Source organism: Eulemur rufifrons, chromosome 19 (assembly GCF_041146395.1).
Source record: "Eulemur rufifrons isolate Redbay chromosome 19, OSU_ERuf_1, whole genome shotgun sequence".
NCBI lineage: Eukaryota > Metazoa > Chordata > Mammalia > Primates > Lemuridae > Eulemur > Eulemur rufifrons.
The window spans coordinates 19,064,035-19,084,718 of NC_091001.1; the positions used below are offsets into that span (position 1 = coordinate 19,064,035).

Consider the following 20,684-nt stretch of genomic DNA (forward strand, 5'->3'; position numbering starts at 1 on the left):
ATTGTAGCTCAGGCCTGTTTTTGATTAAAGCTTTCAGTTTTGTGTTGTGTTTTTTTTTTTTTTTTCTTTTTGAGACAGAGTGTCGCTTTGTTGCCCTGGCTAGAGTGAGTGCCGTGGCATCAGCCTAGCTCACAGCAACCTCAAACTCCTGGGCTTAAGCGATCCTACTGCCTCAGCCTTCCGAGTAGCTGGGACTACAGGCATGTGCCACCATGCCCGGCTAATTTTTTCTATATATATTTTAGTTGGCCAGATAATTTCTTTCTATTTTTAGTAGAGATGGGGTCTCGCTCTTGCTCAGGCTGGTCTCAAACTCCTGACCTCGAGCGATCCACCCGCCTCGGCCTCCCAGAGTGCTGGGATTACAGGCTTGAGTCACCACGCCCGGCCAAAGCTTTCAGTTTTTAATGTCTAAAAAAGTTTGTATCAACTAGATATAGGATTCTAGGTTGACCAGTATTTTCCCCCCTCAAGCACTTCAAAGCTCTTGCTCCTCTCTTATCCCTAGCAAGGTTTCAGATGAAAAATCTGCTTATCTGTCATCTTTACCTTTGTTCCCTGGTACATAATTTGTCTTTTGTGTCTGTTGTTTTTAAGATTTTCTCTTTATCACTGATTTTAGTCAATTTGATTATGAAGTGCTTCTGTGTAGTTTTTGTACTTGGGATTCACTGATTTTCTACAATTTTTACCAAAGAAATTTTTTAGCCATTATTACTTCGTATATTGTTTTAGTTATACCCTTCCCTTCAATGACTCTAATCACATGTATATTAGAGGCTACCGACAATAAACCACACCTCACTAATGCTCACTCCTTTTTTCAGACTTTTTCTGTGTACTTCATTTTAGATAATTTCTATTGCTATATCAAGTTCATTAATCAATTCTTTGTCAACTCTAAAATTTATCCCATTAAATGTATTTTTTTTTTACCTTAAATATTGTAGTTTCCATCTTTAGAAATCTGATTTGGAGATATATATATATATGTATATATATATTTATTTTATTTTAACTTGTTCAGTCTCTCCTCTACTTCAGGTATCTACAAATTACAGCCCGTAGGCCAAATCCAACCTACCACCTATTTTAGAAATTAAACTGTACTAGTATGCAGATACACCAATTGTTTATATGTTGTCTATGGCTGCTTTTTGTGCTACAACAGAGTTGAGTAGTATAACAGAGGCTGTATGAGCAAAAAAACCTAAAATATTTACCATCTGATCCTTTAAAGAAAAATTTTCCCAACTCTTGATCTTAGCATCTTGAACATACAGAAGACAAGTATAATAACTGTTTTAATGTTTTTATCAAGCTGGGTGCAGTGGCTAATGCCTGTAATTTGAGCACTTTGGGAGGCTGAGACAGGAGGATCATTTGAGGCCAGGAGTTCAAGATCACCCTGGACAACACAGGAGACCCTGTCTCTCTTTTCCAGGAGTTCAAGACCACCCTGGACAACACAGGAGACCCTGTCTCTCTTTTTTTCTTTTTAAGGGAGGGTGGGGGAAATGTCTTTATCTACTAATTCTATCATGTATGTCATTTCTGGGTTAGTTTTGATCGACTGACTTTTCTCCTCATTACAGACCATATTTTCCTACTTCATTGTATGACTGGTATAATCTGATTTTGCCTTTCTGAGTGCTGGGTATTTTTCTATTAATATTACTCTACCATTGACCTTTGTCCTGGTACACAGTTAAGTTAGTTAGAACAAGTCTGAGCCTTTCAATCCTACTTTGTCAGGTAAAACCAGAGCATCATTTAGTACAGACCCAATTTTACAGCATTACTGAAGCAAAACTCTTCTATGTATAACATCCTGTAAATTATGAGATTTACACGCTGGCTATTTTTAACAGGCACAATTCGTAGCCCTAAGTAAGCTTCAGGAATTGTTTCTGTTCTAATTCTGTTGAGTGGTCCCTCTTTCCCCTCACCACCACCACAAGTAGTTTCCTCAAACATATGTGGCAGTTCTATCCAGTTCTCTGCCCTGCTAACTCTGACCTGTTGGCCTCCCTGAATCCACAGCTTCACGTGGGTTCCCCCCACCCTATACCATGCGCTGGAAACTCTCTCCAGGCACTAAGCTGGGACAATCACAATCTCATTTGTCTCCTGTTTCTGAGGAATCACTATTCTTCCTTGGCTGATGTTCAATATCTTGAAAAATCATTGTTTTATATAGATAGATACAGGTAGATAGCTAAGAGCCCAGGATTTTAGTTTTTTCAGGCCAGAGAGTAATTCTAGTTCCTGTTACTCCATCTTGGCCAGAAGCAAAAGTCCTAAAAGCTGCTAAAATTTTCCAAATGGGGAAAACCGCTTAAAAAGCAAATAAAGGAAAATCATGATAAAGCAGATAGAACCAAACTATATATTATTGTATTTATTTAGAGAAAGAAAAGGAAAGTTTCCTAATAAGTTTATCATTGTCTTGACTGTTATTTTTATAGATTGCTATTCTACATTAAAGTGACTAACTTATTCATCAAAATATATCATTACATTAGAAGTCACTTCAACTAATTGCCACTGCTACTTAAATAAAAATATCTATTAAATTTTAAATTTCAAAATGCTGACACATGTGAATACAGCAATTCCATTTAATCAGAATTTATTTAACAGGTATGTAAAAATAATTGAAAATATATTTTACATGGCCCTGTAAGACAAGTTATATTTTCCTAGACTACTTGATCTAGAATACGAAATGCTTTAAAATTTTTTTTTCTAATTTTAAAATAACCGTAGGATTTCAAAAAAGTTGTAAGAGTAGTACAAAGAATTCGTAGTCGCCTTACACCCAGACTCTCCGAATGTCTGGCATTTTACCATATTCACATATTATCATATTGTTTAAACCATGTAAGAGCACATTGTAGACATAATACCACTTTCACCAAAATACTCCAGTATTTATGTCCTAAAAACAAGGACATTCTTTTATACAATCACGATGCAATTATCACTGATGATACTAACATCTAATCTACAGATTTTATTCAAACTTTGTCAATTGTCCCACTAACATCCTTTACGGGAAGGTGGAGGGTGGGTATCTTAGGAAACTGTTGCCCTCAGGCCAAATCACCATGGCCACTGGGTTTTTGTAAATAAAGTTGTGCTGGAACACTGATATGTCATGCATTTACAGATTATCTAGGGCTCATTTGGAAATACAAAAATACAAGAGCAGATTTGAGAAGTCTCAACAAGACTCAGTGTGGCCCTTAAAGCATAATATGTTTATTACCTGATCCATTACAGAAAACATTTTCCAACTCCATCTTTATAGCAAAAGAAAAAATATTTTCCTGGTTTAGGATTTGCTTGAAAATAGTTGTTATATCTCTTTTAATCTGGAGGAGTTCCTCGGTCTTTGTTTCTCATGATCTTGACACTTCTGAAGAGTAAATATCACTTACTTATGTCTCTCAATTTGTATCTGTCTGATATTTCCTTATTTTTAGATTTAGCTCATGCATTTTTGACAACAATACCACAAAAGTGACAATGTATCCTTCTTGGGATGCACATGATATCTGTCCATTATTGGTGATGTCAATTCAGATCATGTAATTAAGATGGTATCTGCCAGTTTTGTCCAATATGTTATTATTTTTTGCTTTATAATTAAAACATACTTTATGAGGACACACTTTGAGACTGTAAATATTTGGTTTCTCACCAAACTTTATTTCAATAGTTAAAGTATCCACTGATGATTTTTGCCTGAAACAATTACCACTACTGAGGTTATCAAATAGTTACTTCTTAATTTCATCATTCCTTCTACATTTATGTGGCATTCTTTTATAAGAAAAAGCTATCCCCTTTCCAGCATTTATTAATTAATTTACATAAATATTTATATAAATAAGATTTATACTGAGATTAATTACCTCAGTACAGACATCTATCTAAACTGTCACTTTAATATGGGTTTTAAACCATTATTACCATTTTTTATTTTGGTGATCTCAGTGGCTAACAGGAATCCCTTCAAACTGTCTCTTCTATCCTTCCAATAGGTCCCAATCATTCTTTAACTGCAAAGCTTTTGCAATAATAGCAATAATTTGGAAATTAGCTAAATGGCCATATATGTGAAATAGTAAATAAAAAGTGATACAAAGACAATGGAAAACCATGGAGCCATTAAAAAGAACTATCAAGATAGAAGTTGTGCTGGTAAGAGGAGTTGAAAGATGCAGAACAATGGCAGAGTATGATGCCAGTTGATTTTAAATAGAGAAAAAAGACGAGAATATACATATATGCATACAATTTTCTTGAAAGATACAAAAGAGAAATTGCTAACAGTGCAGGATTTGTGTTAATTCCAGGACTATGACTGTGGAACTGGGCGTCTTATAATCTTTGGCTGTTAGAAATTTTTAAAATCATTTTCAAGTCTAATACTTTTAAATTTAACATTTATAATTTAAAAAATGTATTGTAAAATTAATTTGTACAATAAGAACAGGGTATGATATTCTCATTAAAAACAGGTAAAAATCTTTTCTTTAAAATTCTTTTCTAAAAGTATTCATTAAATCTTTCAAGTCTCAGCTGCAATCAACAAATTGTGATTGGCTAAATGGCACTAGATACAGAAGCTAGCTTTGCATGGTCACCAGTATTGTATTCACTATATCATATTCAAAATTAGGCCTGGTGTGGTGACTCATGCCTATAATCCCAGCACTTTGGGAAGTGGGAGGATCGCTTGAAACCAGGGGTTAAGAGATTGCAGTGAGCTATGATGCGGCCACTGCACTCCAGCTTGGGTGACACAGCAAGACCCTGTCACTAAAAAAAAATAATAAAAAATAAAAAAACCTCAAGACTAATTCTGAGGAAGGTTTTGTTTTCCCTTTTGAACTATATCTTCTCACTCCTCCTTGGAGGGAGAGAGGAAAAGGGGAGAAAAGAAAATGGGAATAACTTTATGCTCTAGATACCACTATTTGAATGACTTCAAAAGCATCTAATATAGTTTCTAAAACAGCAGGATTTATACTTTTATGAAATGTTTGCATGAAAGTCTGACTAATATTATGTAATGCTTACCTAGTGAGTCGTTTAGGTGGAGGCCGCTCACCAAATTTCCTGAAAAAGAACAAAAGAAAAAAAATTAAATAAGCTGTATGATACACTTCGCAGTAAGCTTTTTAGGCACCATGAAATCTCCTTTATGACATACTTCAACCTCACTGAAGAACAGTAAAAAGAGAAATCCTCTAGTAAGCATCTGTACCCATAAATAACAAAATGCACATTTAAAATGGTTCTTAAACAAAATCAACACACCCTAAGTAGACCTCACACACCCACTCTGATGAAGTAGCTTACTGATCAGAGATGACAGGTATCTTTTAGAGACACCTCACAAGAAAACAATTAATCAAAGACCCTTAGTGACACATAACCCGCAGAACTAAGGAAAACCCTCACAGCTGAAGAGATGATATAGAGCTCCCAAGTGTTTATCATGTGTCAGGCACTATGCTATATATATTTTTTATTACTTGCCTTATTTAATCATTATAAAATAATTCTATAAGATAGATATAGGCCTCATTTTAAAGATGTGAAAAACAACTTGCCCTTGTCACAAAGTAAATTAAGTGGCAAGAAGAGCTGAAATTTAAACACAGATTTTGACAATTAGCCTATGTGGTTTCTGGCCCTTTAAAAGTGAAACATGCTAAGTAGCCTCACCTAGATGCATTTCAACGGGTTGGGAGGGGGCAACAACAAAAGCAGGCACAGCAGGGCAGGTGGCTCACACCTACAATCCTAGTACTCTGGGAGGTCCAGGTGGAGGATTGCTTGAGCTCAGGAGTTGGACACCAGCCTGAGCAAGAGCGAGACCCCGTCTCTACTAAAAATAGAAAAATTAGTTGGAGTCATGGCACATGCCTGTAGCCCCAGCTACTCGGGAGGCTGAGGCTAGAGGATCAATTGAGCCTGAGAGTTTTAAGTCGCAGTGAGCTACTATGATGCCACTGCACTCTACCCCAGGGCAATCCAGAGCGAGACTCTGTGGAAAAGGAAAGAAAGAAAAGCAGGTGAAAAGGCAAAAAAAAGCACAATTCGGGCTGGAATTGGAAAACAACATTCAAGTTATGAGAAAGGCTCTAGAGTAAGATTGGCTAGGCTCAAATCCATGATTTGGTATTTATTTGCTGTGTAACTCTGAAGTTACTTGACTCTCTAGGTCTCAGTTTTGTCATCTGTAAAAAAGATGCAGCGATTGTACTTCCCTCAAGGAGTTGTTGAGGGAATTAAATGTTAATTAATGTACAGAAACATACAGAACAGTGCTCAGAACACAGTAAGTTAGTGGTCCCCAAACCCCAGGGTCTCAGATCGCTACAGCAGGTCAGCACCTACAGTAGGTGAGAGACTACAACAGGTGAGAGGCTACAGATGCTGAGCAGCAACAGGAGAGCAAGAGAAGCTTCATCTGTATTTACGGCCACTTCCCATCACTCACATCACTGCCTGAGCTCCGCCTCCTGTTAGATTAGCAGCAGCATTAGATTCTCATATAAGTTTGATCCCTACAGTAAACTGTGCATGCGAGAGATCCAGGTCGTACGCTCCTTATGAGAATCTAATGCCTGATGGTCTGAGGTGGAGCTGAAGCGGTGATGCTAGCGCTGGGGAGCGGCTGCAAATACAGATTATCATTAGCGAGAGGTTTCACTGCAGAATAAATGTAATGTGTTTGAATCATCCCGAAACCATTTGCCTACCCCTGACCCCCAGCCATGGAAAAACTGTCTTCCATGAAACTGGTCCCTGATGCCAAAAAGGTTGGGGACTGCTGCAGTATGTGTCCCACAAATGCTAGTAATTATCACCATTTTTAGTTATAAATGGTTAAGCCAAAACAACTAAAGGAACTAAGTATGATGCTCATGGAGATAAGCATGTGAGAAGAAACTAACTGTAGTTCCTATGTGATGATCTCTTATTTCCTCTAAAATAGGAAATGTAAACTGTTTTGAAAGAGATGGTAAAGGCACAGCACTTGAAAAAGACCAATACACGCTGTTTTTGTTTTGTTTTGAAGCAAGATTGTGGTTACAAACAGTTACTTGTTCACAGTCAGAGATTATGGAGCCTTATTTGACTTAAAGATTTCTCTACTACATTTGTTATGTTCCACAAGATTAACTTTGATGATAAAAGTTATAGGCTCTCACTTAGTTCATTTTGTTGAGTAAATGCCATATGATGACACTTTACGAACTGATAATTATAAGCAATGGGTATCTGTTGCTGAATATTTGAATATTTCATTAACCCTGAAATACTGAAAAGTTTAAATGATACAGCACACAAATGAGCAAATAATTCAACTTTTTGAAAGAAGAATTATTTATGATTAGTTCTCCATGATTTTATCCTACAGGATATTCAATTTTTTTAAATCAAGAAACAAAACACAATGTTTTAGTGGTAATACCAGCAAGGCAGCTAAAGATCACAGGTTCAAAACAATGAGATACTGACTGATCCATGAATTGCAGCTATGAAATTAAACCTGCTCCTAAATCTTTTTCCACACAAAAAAAAAAAAAAAAAAGAAAGAAAGAAAGAAAGGTTTTTTTTTAAACAGACACTGTCTTGCACTGTTATCCAGGCTGGAATGCATTGGCCCAATCATAGCTCACTGTAACCTTTAACTCCTGGGCTCAAAAGCTCCTCCTGCCTCAGCCTCCCAAGCAGCTGGACTACAGGCACATACAACCACACCAGGCTATTTTTTTTTAATATTTTGTAGTGTGTCAGGGTCTTGCTATGTTCCCTAGGGACTGGCCTCTTAATTTCTGGCTCAAGCAATTGTCTTGTTGTGACTACAGGTTTGAGCCACCTGCCCGGCCACTTTTTGAACCTTTGAAACTGATTAAATGTGCGATTACAGCAGATGATTACAGTAAAACAGCCTTACTAGGTTAGATATGAATACTGTACAAAAACCAAGAAGTTTAAGATACTCTTTAAAATACTTCTTAAATAGGTATAGAAACTTATACGTATGTATATATATGCAGAGTTATACTTTAAAAAGAGAAGCAAAGTGAGGTATGATCAAATTCTACCTAAGGGCTTACAATGGTAATTTGAGAGAGAGAGACAGAGTGAACACATGAGATAAAACATTTTAACGATGCTGCCACCCATCATACTAGATACTAATACTATAACCAGCAAGTGCCATTTGGGATGTAACACAGGATCTAACATAGGTTTATTACATGACTAGTAAGAGATTCACTGCACTCAAAATTCAACTGTAAATTTTGCCCCTTGCTGCTCTGAAATTCTCTCAAAGTTAGACTAACAAGTAAATGTTGATTAAAATATCTAAGTCCTTTTTTGGACATACCCATTTGATCAAGTCAACAATTACAAAACATGCTTCTGCAACATCACTCCTGCTGCCATAGAAAACATGAATAAGAACACTCAATACATTTACCTGCTGAGCCTGGACAGCATTTTACACAAAACAATGCATTCTTCTAAATCTTATAAACATGACTACAATCAAATTGTTTCTTCAGTAGATTATAAAGCATCTCAAATAATTGTGTGCAATCCTGATCCTCTATTTTAATGCACATGCCATCACGTTCCTATTTATCTCATTAAAACTAATGGCTACTGTATTACTAGAGTGAGGAAAGAATAAGAAAATGAGTTTTCTGAGAAAATTCAAAAAAGCAGGTTAACAATGCATAATTCTGAAGGTCACAATCAAACTAAATTTTAATTATTTACTAAATTTTCATAGGTCTACATATTAAAAACTGTGTAGTTACACCAAGGCACTATATGTATCCTACACTTACCAAAATTCATCTACACCACTAATTTGATATACAACTAACACACAAAACTTCAAGAATTATCTAAAAAAGAAAGCCCATCTTTAAACATGGTGATTCAACAAAATTCATGACATAGTACTTATATTATGCAACCAAAATAATCACTTCTCAGCAGAATGACAACAGTCAGCTATCAATTACTCAGAGACTGATTATAATTTAAAGATTAGGCTCTGTCTTCCCCTCTTTAAATAGCAAATAGTGAGATAGGTAGGTAGACATTTTTATCTTTATTTGCAATCCTTTTTAAAAATAAGATGTCTGCTGACAGGATCTTTGTTGACAACTAAACCAGAAATAAGTTGGACCAATCACGTTTAGACCACTCTTGTGTAAAATATTGTTCATAACAGGTATATGGTATATTTAACAATCCAAAAGGCCGGGATCAGTGGCTCATGCCTGTAATACAAGCACTCTGGGAGGCCAAGGTGAGAGGATCGTTTGAGGTCAGGAGTTTGAGACCAGTCTGAGCAAGAGTGAGACCCCATCTCTACTAAAAAGAGAAAAAATTAGCTGGGCGTGGTAGCACACACCTGTAATTCCAGCTACTCAGGAGGCTGAGGCAGGAGGATTGCTTAAGCCCAGGAGTTTGAAGTTGCAATGAGCTACTATGACACCACTGCACGCTAGCCGGGGAGGAAGAGTGAGAATCTGTCTCAAAAAATTAAAAAAAAATAAATAAAAAAGCAACAAAAACTAAATCCTTAAATTTCCTAGGAGCCCTTTTAATTTCATGAAATGAGTCAATCTCTCACCATAACAAAGAATTGCCACTATCCAATTTATCTTTTTGCTAATTACAAACCATCAATACCTCATTTGCATGAGTAGGTTTCTCAAATTTTCTGCATACTATATAAAATGTAGTTTTTGTTTGTTTGTTTCAAGTAGCTGGGACTACAGGCACGCACCTCTATGTCTGACTAATTTTTTCTATTTTTAGTGGAGCCTGGGTCTCACTCTAGCTCAGGCTGGTTTTGAAGTCCTGACCTCAAACAAACTATCTTCCCGCCTCAGCCTCCTAGAGTGCTAGGATTACAGGCATGAGCCACCTATAGTTTTAATTAAATGTAATAATCAGTCCTGGTATACATTTAAAGGAAAAAAGTTATGATTCTGGGTTTTTGAAAAAAGTAACAAAACAAGAATGAGCTAGTATATAGTTGTTTTCTACCATGCCCTTTCCTTCTGCTCTATGTTCCATACATTTTTCCCTCAGACTGTGAGTGGGAACGAAGAAAACATATGCTGGTCATCATCACCTGGTAATGCTAATATCATACGATGGCTCAAGAAAATTTACATTCTGCAACATATATATGTCATTAAATATAGTTTAAAACTAGCAAATTCCTTTTACTTTAACTTCACTAGCTTTCCTCTGCTAAGAAAACAATGATCGGCCGGGCGCGGTGGCTCACGCCTGTAATCCTAGCACTCTGGGAGGCCGAGGCGGGTGGATTGCTCAAGGTCAGGAGTTCGAGACCAGCCTGAGCGAGACCCCGTCTCTACTAAAAATAGAAAGACATTATATGGACACCTAAAAATCTATATAGAAAAAATTAGCCGGGCATAGTGGCGCATGCCTGTAGTCCCAGCTACTCAGGAGGCTGAGGCAATAGGATCGCTTAAGCCCAGGAGTTTGAGGTTGCTGTGAGCTAAGCTGACGCCACGGCACTCACTCTAGCCTGGGCAACAAAGTGAGACTCTGTCTCAACAAAAAAAAAAAAAAAAAAAAAAAAAGAAAACAATGATCTTATATTCAAAATATGAATAGCTAGGGAAACATGCTTGCATCTGGCCTCTTCAGGTAGAAAAACTGCTCACTCTCTTATGAGTAGGAACATTTGAAAAGCACCACTTTCTTAATTTTAGAGTCCCTTTATTCTACCTTTTCTTTTCTGATTTAAAAAAAAACAAAACTTCTCTTTATAGCAGTCTGCAGGAATGGTGTAAAGAAGCAATAAGTGTAGAAAGACATAAATGAGGGCCGACTGAGAACATCACTCCAGCTACCCTCAGGATTTGGCATTTTAGGTATCTCCAATATTATTTCCAGGTTTGCTTATGTTTTCTTTCCAAATGTCCCCATTTGGAGAGGGATTCCCCTGGGTTAAATCCGTAACAGCCTTAAGTCCCACTATCCAGAGGGTACAATTGAGTTGTGAGAATACTGGTCTCTATTAGTATGTCATATAAAGACCTTAAATGAAAAGTTTGGCCTCAAAAAGAGAGAAGCAATCACACTCTGGGAAAACTACTCCAATTTCATGTATCAAGAGACTGAATGAGGCAAACTAACATCAAATGCATCTTGATATCATACAGTAAGAACACAATGTCACTTCTGTGATTTCTTGATTTTGGCAACTGTACCATGGTTACAGAAGAGAACATCCTTACTTTTAGAAACACTCATATACCCCACAGGCATTTAGGGAGAAAAGGGTACGATGTCTACTTCCTACCTGCAAATAGTTAGGGGGTGCCATGTGTATGCAGTTATGTGTAGATCTATGGAAGGATAATGCAAATGTGGTATAATGTTACCATTTGAGGTATCTGGGTAAACTTCCTTGTAATAATCTTGTAATTTTTCTGTAAATTAGTGGTGACAAACCTACCAAAAAACATTCATGGGTGGTGGCACAGAAGAGACTGTGGTCAGCTTCCTGGTATAACTTTTATGTCATTAAGACAATTATTTACAAATTACTTGTTGTAGACTTAAAATTTGATAATACTCAGTGCTGGTGTATATGTAGAGAAACAGAAACTTGCATACACTGTTGGGAGTTTAAATTTACGCAACCTTTTGACATTTTGGCAATGTCTATTATAATTCAAGAGGTGCATTCTTTTGACCTAGCCATTTCAATTCTGAAAATTTATTATACAGGTAGATAATTTGTGACTATGCAAAAACATGCATACAAAGATTTTCAATAATGTATCATTTGCATTAACAAAAAAAATTTAAATCCTTATGTACAATGAGGAACAGACTGCTGGTTACACAGCACCTCCCAGTTATGCCTATTTATAACACATGCAAAAAGCTATCTAGTTAGTAGAATTCTGAATGAGAAAATGAGATCTACATTTTTCATCCTCCCCCCCAGTGTATACATAAAATACACACATGCCCTATACACAATTATTAGTGATAATGGTGGGCAGTAGCAAAAATTCCATTTTGCTTTAATATGCAATATATAATTTCACAAAAGAGGGTTTTTTTCTTTACTAACTAAGTTTGGCTTAGTTAAACAGGAAGACAAAATTGCATTCTCTAGACCTGCGGTCCCTAACCCCTGGGCCATGGACCAGTATTGGGTCTGTGGCCTGTTAGGAACTGGGCCACTCACAGGCCACAAAGCAGGAGGTGAGCAGCAAGAGAGCAAGACAACTGATGGCCACTCAAGCACCAACTCTAGAGAATGGTATAATTAATTGTTGGTATAAATGTGAAAAGAGAAAGAATGGTATAATTAATTGTTGGTATAAATGTGTAATTAATTGGAACTATTAATCGTATAATTAATTGTTCTTCCAGATTCTGGTTCCTTTTTTCTTTCTTTCACCATTCTGCATACATTTAAGTGCCTATTACATGTTAAATAGACACTTGGAATAGAGAGCAGCAAATAAGAAACATGGTTCCTAACCACAAGGAGTGTGCTACAATAGCAGCTCTTGGAGGGCAGGTATTATGTTACATACTTTCCATTCACATCTCACTTCATACCCACATCAATCTAGGTGCTACTATCCTCATTATACTGATGAGGAAACCAGCTCAGAAACTATCTTGCTTAAGTTCATATACTGGTAAATTTGGTTCAAAATGGAACTAGATTATATAACGTTCATGATTTTTCACATATTCTGCATTAGGATAAAATTTAATTGCAGTTCAATTCTGGGCACTAAAATGTGGCAGGATATGCATTTGTATGATACAATTGTAAAGTATACTAAGTGAACCTAAACTTTCTATGATATAGCACAGATTTGGTTTGCGGTGGGGGGGAGGACAAAAAAAATCTGAAAGGAAGTCTTTCGTTACCTTCTCAATCCTTCAGCTATTAACTAAATTTTATAAAGGTAAAGAATAAATTTTTCTTTAAAAAATGTTTTCTAAATCTGTAAATATAAAAAATTCAGAAAATCTAAAGACATCTGCTATGGGAACCATATCTCGCCTGTTACATACACACACACAGATACTTGTATGTCTGTATGTGTGTGCCCAAATATATGTATGTCATAAATCTGACGATGCCTTTCTGAAACAATTATTCTTGCATTTTTCCTGCATAGGGAACTATGTTACAGTTGCAGTGGGGACTGTGAAAGTCTCCTGAATTTAGTGTTTACACTATGAATCATAATTCTGCAAAGTATGTTTTTTTCTGAATTAAAAAAGACCATGAATCTACACAGACTACAGTTTAACAAGAGGTTTTTGCAGTCTTCTTTTTTCTGTTGGTGGAAATTATGCAGACAGTACCAGCCCAATCTCCACAAACCATGTTTGGTCAATTTCTTAAGTAGCCAAACCTCTGACACACAGTTTAGTACTTTAATGTATTTGAATTCAGTAGTGCACCTGCCTTTTATTTTCCTTTTCCGTAACACAGACCAAAGTTACGGATGGGATAGCCAGAATAAGTCTTTCATGGTTTATGATTCAGGTTTATAAGGAGTTATTTCAAAGAAGCCTGTCCCTATGAAAACATAAAAGATAGCAATTCCCATTTTTAAACACAAGTGAAAGAGGACATTGTGGATATCCTATACATAATTTAAATATACTCAATATTATTAACTACAATAAAATGATGGGAATCAAAATTCTTATGTTCAGAATAGGGAAGAAGATTTCCAAAATATTTACATAACACCATTGCATGAATAAAGAAATAACTTTTTGCTTGGGTGTAAAATACCCAAAACAATACATGTCTTTTAAATTGTAAATTAGTTTTCTGTTATCACATATCATATTATAATGATCAAATCTACATTTGTGGTAAAGTCAAAAACCATTCTGAAGACATGGTCTTAACCACAATTCGAATCTTAAGGAATTGCTTTCTGCCAAAGTGTATCTGGGCCATTAACGTGTCATGCTGCCTTCACGCATTGCCAGGAACAAAAGAGCAGGCCCAGCAGCTAGTATCTGCTCACTCAAGCCACGCAGGAGGCCAAGGGGCTCTGAAAGAGGAATAAGCAACATAGGAGCACAGCGGTTGACGGTACAAGACCTGACTGCAAGCTGCTTTGCCTTGGGTGGTACTACTAGTAGCCTATTGCTTCTACAAACATCTGAGGAGCCTCTGCTCAGCACAGGCAAAGAAAAGGTTTGGAACTGAGATTGGCCAGATCACAAAGCAGTAATTAAAAAGTATAGACCGTCAATAAGTTATAGAAACACTAGGAAAGAAAGCCAGGGCACTCTAGCCTAGGGCACTCTGGCTCAGGCAACAGAGCAGAGACTGGGGGGAAAAAAAAAAGAAGCTATGGGGTTGAGTCGGGGTGTAATGAGGGAGACAAGGATAAGGCCTCTAGTAGGTGTAGACTTAATTTTCACCATTTGGGTCATTCTTGTTATGTATTTATTTGGTACTTTGCTGTGCTGTGTGGTACTTTACTAGTTAACTGTCTAACATCAAATTGTTTCATTAGAAAATAGGAGACTAGTTTTTCTTTACAGATAAGCTCCACTGTAGCTGCTTAATTCTTAATATTGCTTTTCTCACCAACTTCTGCCCATGCATGTTCGCTAAAGACATGTAAAGTCTCCGTTCTCTACAGTACTAGTATTACTGATTTCATTCTTGCCTTCCACCACAAGCAATTTATTGATAAATGCCATTAATTGTATTTCCAAATTATCTTCTCTACCTCCATTCCCTGATTCCTTTAGAGGAAGCTCTCATGACCACTTGCACCTGTAGCTTCCTAAACTGGCCTCATATACCAGAGTAAGCAAGAGATAGCAACAGACAGAATACATCTCCTTGTGTGTTCTCATTTAAGTCTCATTAACAATCCTGAGGTCAGCATTATTTCCATTTACAAGGGAAAAATGAAGATCAGAAAGTCACAAAGTAGGGCTGTCCCCCACTTCTGATTCCACATTGATCAACTAAGGTTAAAGATAATGAGCCGCATGTATAAATAAATAAGGAAGTCATATTTTATTCCATAAACCACCTATCTTCCTTGCCTTCCCCAAATAATGCCTCCCCCCAATAGATAATGTCCATTCTCTTTTCCCAGTAAACAAATTACCTACTGTTATTTAATGTTTCAGAAAAAAATCACTTCTTAACCTGTACACTACTTTTCAGCAAACCAAAACTGTTGAATCCTGGGGATGAAATACTGTAATAATCCAACTAGAGATTATGAAGCAATGCCGTAAGGTTTAAAAAAAACAGGAAGATCTGTGTTAACAGCTCTACAGAGTAGTCAAATCCAGACTCTTAAAGAATTATAGCTAAGTAACATAGCGATGAAGAAAAATGTTTGTTTCTATGATAAACTGGAGATGCACAGAGTATATATTAGGCTATAATTTTTAGGTTGGCCAATATTTTTTAAAATGGCAGGCATGCACATTAAAGAAATATGGCCAAAGTTACAAGCTTGTATTATTCACACTGAAGTTGACTCAAGTGCATACAATGTTAACATCAAGTTTTCAAATACAAGTTTATATGCAGGAGGTGTACACTAAATGAATTGAACCATTATAATAACAAGTCATCTGTTAAAAAGAAAAAAACAAAAATTATTATGGAATCTTAGTTCTTACTTAATGGGAGGTGGTGGGGGACGCAGCTTTCGATGTCAAATGAAGGTTGTCCACTTTGGGAGCGGTGGGGATGCAGCCTTCAGTGCATTCTCTATACTATTTAGATCAACTGTGATTTAACAATGATTAGACCACAGTTGAATTAAATGATATGTCTAAGTCAATTTCCACAATGGAGAAAAAAATTGTAAATGAGCCAATATTAACTTTTCAAATTTTACAATGGAGAAAATAGGGAACTATTTTACCAAGTTCAGATAGCTAAAATGATGGTTAATTTCCTCAACTTAATGAAACAATTTTTCCCCATGAAGAATACTCTATGAAGATATAATGCTATATGTTACTCTTGTTACTTGCTCAACATTAGCAATGTTCTTTAAAGAGGTGGCATGTTGACGCTTAAAAAGTGCTAATCCACATTTTTGAGATTCTATGAAGAAGCGGTGTTATGATCTAAACGGGACTCTCAATACACCTTACAAGTTCCTTCATGTAGTTCTGTTGAGTTTAAAACTAATTGATAGGAACACTTGCATAGAACACTTGCAGGTCTCCAGCAATTTCACCCAAGTAATTATTTATTATAACAGCAATAATCTAATATGACATTATGTTTAAGCCAATAATAATGCTCTAAATTTAGCTACCTGTGCTTTTAAATGTAAGCAGCTCAAGGTGTAAAGAAAAGTTTAAGATTGAAAAGAAATCCTTAATTCTAAGTAAAAATTTGAACTTGGTGGGGAGGAATCAAAGTTGAAGGAGACTCATTCTAACTGTTCATTTTTTCGTTTTACCCATCAGTGCTTTGATTTGGTTCCAGTATTTCTCTAAAATTAATTCTACTGGTCTGGTAATTATACTCAATAAGCTCTTCATTCTGAAAGCAAAATACTATTAATACTTGTCCTGGGTCAGCTCTCTTAACTTCTGGACAACCTCACAGGCCCTAAGATTTATGCTATTTTCACAGCATCCTTCTGACTTGAGCCTTGTTGGTCTGATCACTTCTCACCTGACCTGCCCAGTTCGCTGACTCAAAAGCACTGTTCACATATTATTCTTTCACAGGCACAGTGCAGAGCAAATTCTTTTGTTTGTTCAGGTTGCATGTAAATAAATGAGGGAAGGAAAAGGAGAGAAGAGAGAAAAAGGGGATTGAAATGAGAGAGAGGGAAGAAAGCAGAGAACACTTGAGTGCATAAGAACAGGAAAAAAAAAAAGAAAAGAAAAAGATTGCTTGAGGGAGTGTCAGAGCTACCAAGTTGAAGAGAAATAAAAGAGAGCAATGGAATATCTAGCAGCCATAAAAGGGCAACCGTCCACCTCCTAACAAACCAAATCTGGTCAATCCCAAATATGGAAATGTTTTAGTTGAAATACAAAGCTTTTCATCTGTGGGATATGAGCATAAATCACAATCAGTCTTTCCCTATAAATAATCTCACACTTGAATTAACTACCATTGTGAGAAAAATCTGTTGAATTATTATGTAAACTATCTCCAAGTTATGTTCCCTCAAAGTCCAGGTATTCCTTAAAAATAAAACAAACATGAAAAAAGTTTAAGAATAAAAAATACTCTAGCACTTTCATTGTTATTCTACAGCTTCAGTCTCTACAATAGAAATAAATGTTAATTTTAATAACCTGGAAAGCTGTTGTGAACACTGAGTTAATCACCAGGTGAGGGACACTTTGTAAGTACAATGCTCATTAAATGTTAGCATAACAACACACTCAGATTTTCTCAGCCTTTAGATTTACCAATCCCCAACTCACAAGAGTTCAGTGATGACAAATTTGTAGAAATTAAGATCATTTCAAAATAAGATTACCTCCTTATATATCTGGTTATTCTCTCCACTTGTATATTAAAAGGTTGGCAAATAAGAGTATGGTCTTTTCTGCCATGACAGGATAGATGCATGTCTTAAAAACCCAGTATTATCAAAATCTCATTCAGTTGACAAATATTTACTTAGTACTTGCTATGAGTATTCAATGTCCCAAGAGCTGGGGATACAGAAGTCAACAAAATAAACAAAATCTGTTAATGGGGATGGGGGGAGGACTAGGTTTGGGGGTTATAGCAAGCATTGAAAATTGGCTCACTACAGAGCAAGAAACAGTGTTTATTTCAAATGTGAATGCTTTCAGTGGGTCTTACCTGTTCCAAATCATCCCTGTATTATAAGAATATAGTATATTTACGTTACTTGTGTCTGGACTGTTCCTGTCCCTGGGCTAGAATTTCTCACTCACAAGGCTAGTTTTTCCACAGGAATTTCAACAATAAAGGAGTTTTAATAAAGTTAAATTCCTAGCTGCTTAGTTGCTACCACACCAACACCTTCTGTACACACTTTTAATCCCTCCATCAATCACCCTTGTGGTGTTGCCCCTGGGCAATGATCTCAGTTTGGGACCAACTAAACTAGAATGTAGCTTAGCTTCCTTCTAAAGTACACCCTAGAAGGAGAAATCTACCAAAGAAAAAGGATACAAGTTGCTATCAAGCATGATGGATAACCAAAGGAAAGAGACACAGATTGAAGAAACAAATGCCACAAAGAAACAACATGAAATCTTGTGCGTCCATCAGGATAACCAGTATGAGGTGGAAAGTGGAGATGCAAGAAGGTAAAAAGAATCAATCTCCTTATAATGACAAAAGGCCAAACAATGCTTTTGAAAAGTATAGGAAGAATTGGATAATCTGGGAGAAGATAGAGGGGGATGAGGGAGAATTTGGGCAAACAAAGTAACAGAAAAAAGGAATTCAACTCTTCTATACCCCAAATACTTATGTTCTCATTCACTGCCTCCACCACTAACAACGCTCCCACCACTAATAACGTGTGTCTGCACACAACTGTACAAAGACAGGCAACCACCATCAGGGTAGTTAACCCACTGATTGGGAGATTACTGCTTTATCTTCTGCAATTTCAAAACCTGTTTTCTAAGGAGCGTATCATGCCCAATTCAGAGAACTAAACTATGTCCTTGAACTCAATTTCCAAGAACTTGCAGAAAAAGATGAATTATGCTTATTATCTTTTGTCCTCCTCTTCTGGCAAAGAATTCTTCCATTTTCCAAATCCCAAGTGTAGAAAACTAATGTACAAATTCCATTGCTATGAAACAATTTACCAGAAGTCTTCATCCTCTTACTGTTTTCTAGGGAAGAAGAAACTATATTTTAGACACAAACTCAAAACATACATACTCGAATACTGCTCTACTTTAAAGCCTTATTTATTTTAAAATATTCACTAGAAACTCTGTGATCATCCTCAATAAATCTGTAAAGCAAATATCAATATCGGCTATTTTGAGGGCACCGCAGCAGGCACAGGCACTAATCCAAGTAAAATAAAATTTTAAATGGTATTGAAATCCTCACAAAAACAGAAGTTCTAACATTTGAACATTTAACTACCTTAAATATTTGTAATATATTTGATTTATGCTTAATTTTTTTGCCACATTAAACTTTACTTTTACCTTCTAAATTAAAGAAGTGCCTATTATATGACCAGGTCCTAACATACAAAGAATGAAAAATGAATTGAGTGGAGTTTAGTGTGGATCATCATGTTTTTTGTATTTTTTTTAAATGCATGGGTCTCTTCCATCAGTATAAAGCAAGAGTAAAGAGTAAATTCCTCCACAACTATGAAATATTGTAAACTTCTCACCTATGAAGCTTTAAATATTTACCTGGGCAAACAAAAACACACATATACCTTCACAAAACAATAAAGCAAAAAACTAAAAACAAGCAGTTTCACAGCTAATCAACTATTCCTCACCATCAGAGATAAGACTATTGACCTGATAATACCTTCCTTAGATATATCTGAAGGCTTTTGTGGTTGAGGTCAGTTTGGCAGTAAGGATTTGTAAGACCGAGTTTCATATAGTTTCCCAGTTGATTATTACTAGAACTTAGATCTCTGCAATCCAGTACCTAAACATACCATTGACACAAATGTCTTATAAAACTATATTGTATGATACATTCATGACATTTTCTGTTTTTTCTGTTTCATTTAATTAGAGGGGGGAAAGAGAATAACTTCTTAAATTGATTCCAGAATGCGCTACCACTGGCAGTTTGAAAACCACTGATCTATGAGTTGATAAACACCAGAAAGTATGCCGAGGGGCAGGATATGAGATCACTCTACTTAATAAAACAGACTTGGTCAATGCTATTCAAAAGCTACTGCTGTTACGTTCTCCTATTCTCTTCTACTCCATAGTCCACTGTAATAAATTTTACTTCAAAGAAAAAGGACGGCAAGGGGAACCTTGGAGGTGATGTAGGGGATATGGCACACCCCTAAGAAGCCACAGACTGGAACTTGTCCTGGTCACTACTTTTCAGCAAGGCAAAACAACATAAGACAATATCACTTCTCAGGGACATTTGTGACTAAGGGAGGGCATACTCTTAGTGGAACTAAACCCAACTGATATCCACATAAACATGTATATATTTTGTTTATTTCAACCTTTTTTAAAAACTGAAACAAAGAGCGAGACCCCACCTCTACTAAAAATAGAAAGAAATTATATGGACAGCTAAAAATATATATAGAAAAAATTAGCCAGGCATGGTGGCGCATGCCTATAGTCCCAGCTACTCGGGAGGCTGAGACAGGAGGATCGCTTGAGCTCAGGAGTTTGAGGTTGCTGTGAGCTAGGCTGACGCCACGGCACTCACTCTAGCCTGGGCAACAGAGTGAGACTCTGTCTCAAAAAAAAAAAAAAAAAAAAACTGAAACAGAAGTTTTAAGAAATACATTCTTTTCTACATTCAGTGTACTGACATTTTTCTATTCTAATACATGGTTTAAGGCTGGTCATAATCCACTTAATTGATTTCTTGACCCACTAATCAATGTGCTGAAATCTGC

The 20,684-nt window shown here is 36.3% G+C and overlaps 1 protein-coding gene across 2 annotated transcripts in view; it reads right to left on the reverse strand.

Moving 5' to 3' along the window:
• Positions 1 to 20,684, reverse strand: part of RBPJ (recombination signal binding protein for immunoglobulin kappa J region) — a 93,665-nt gene that overhangs the window by 35,615 nt on the left and 37,366 nt on the right. For both annotated transcript variants that reach the window (XM_069494108.1, XM_069494109.1), the window contains one exon: positions 5,092 to 5,130. In XM_069494108.1, coding sequence (XP_069350209.1) covers positions 5,092 to 5,130 — 39 coding nt within the window. The remainder of the gene's footprint in view (positions 1 to 5,091; positions 5,131 to 20,684) is intronic.